Source organism: Corvus brachyrhynchos, unplaced genomic scaffold (genome assembly GCF_000691975.1).
Source record: "Corvus brachyrhynchos isolate BGI_N302 unplaced genomic scaffold, ASM69197v1 scaffold47, whole genome shotgun sequence".
Lineage (NCBI taxonomy): Eukaryota > Metazoa > Chordata > Aves > Passeriformes > Corvidae > Corvus > Corvus brachyrhynchos.
Genome location: NW_008239292.1, coordinates 953,514 through 954,636, shown reverse-complemented (window position 1 = coordinate 954,636; position 1,123 = coordinate 953,514). Strand labels below are relative to the sequence as shown.

General features: G+C 65.5%; 1 protein-coding gene across 1 annotated transcript in view; it reads right to left on the bottom strand.

Moving 5' to 3' along the window:
* The window catches only part of PHB (prohibitin), a 6,055-nt gene extending 5,043 nt beyond the window's left edge, over positions 1-1,012 (bottom strand). The window contains exon 1 of the mRNA XM_017740498.1: positions 940-1,012. Within this exon, the coding sequence (XP_017595987.1) occupies positions 940-1,012 (73 nt within the window). The remainder of the gene's footprint in view (positions 1-939) is intronic.
* Positions 1,013-1,123: the final 111 nt, after the last annotated feature.

Sequence of the window (1,123 nt, the reverse complement as noted above, 5' to 3'; positions counted from 1 at the left end):
CGGGACCCCCCCCAGTCCACCCCCCTGCCATGGCGGGGTCACCTGGAGCCGGTGACAGGGGTGGCTTGGGATGTCTGGGTCCAGAGAGGGACACGCCAGGCCCTCCCTGTCACCTGTGCCTGCCACCCTCCATGGAAAATTATTCCTCCTGTTGAGGTGGAACTCGTGGTTTAGTTTCTGGCCATTGCTCCTGGTCCTGGCACCGCTGAACCGAGTCTGACACCTCCCGGAGACACTTCCCTGGCTTGGCGGGATCCCCTCTCCGCCCTCCCTTCCCAGCCTAACCAGGCCCAGCTCCCGCTCTCTCCTCATCCGAGATGCTCCAGACCCCAGACCGTCTTTGTGGCCTCCCTCGGACCCTCTCCAGCAGCTCCTTGTCTTTCCCCAGCTGTGCACACCGGCATTAAACGTTCCTCCCTCGTCCCGGGGGAAAAGGGGCCCGGAGCCGCTGTGCCCCTGCGGACACAGGTCCCTCATTCCCCGGCCGTGTCCCCTCCTGTTCCCGGAGCCGCTAGAGGGAAGCAGCGCTCTCCCTTTAGCTCCGGGAATCCCGGAGAACAGGGAAAAAAAGAGAGGGAATTAAAAAAAAAACCCTCCCCAAAAGCCTGGCCCGGGGAGCCGCCGGGGTGGGCTCCGCTCCGAGGGGACCCCGCCGGGCACCGGGGGCTTTGTGCCCCTCCCCGGCAGCGTCTGGGGATGGGAACGGAGCCGAAGCCCTTCCTCAGAGCCCAGCGGATCCCGGGAGCAGCCAGGGAGTGTCGTGTCACCCCCCTGAGCTTGTGTCACCTCCGTGAGGGGAAACTGAGGCACGGCGCTGCTCAGCACCCCGGCCAATGGGGGGACAGAGAGGGACCCAAACAGCAGGGACAGGTCCCAGCTGGTGGCCCCAGGCCCCGGTGGTTCTCAGCTGTCGGTGCCTCCATCCAGCCCCAAACCAACCTCTGGTGGCAAAGCCGTGAACGCCCGGGGGGTTCTTCCCGTCGGAGGCGGGGTCCAACAAGGTGAAACTCATTAAAGCCGGGACTGACGGAGCTGGGGGACCGGGATTTGCACCCCCCGAGCTCTGCCTGCCGCTCACCCCACGTTTGTGCTGCCCATTCCCTTTTCCCTGCGGGATCAGCGC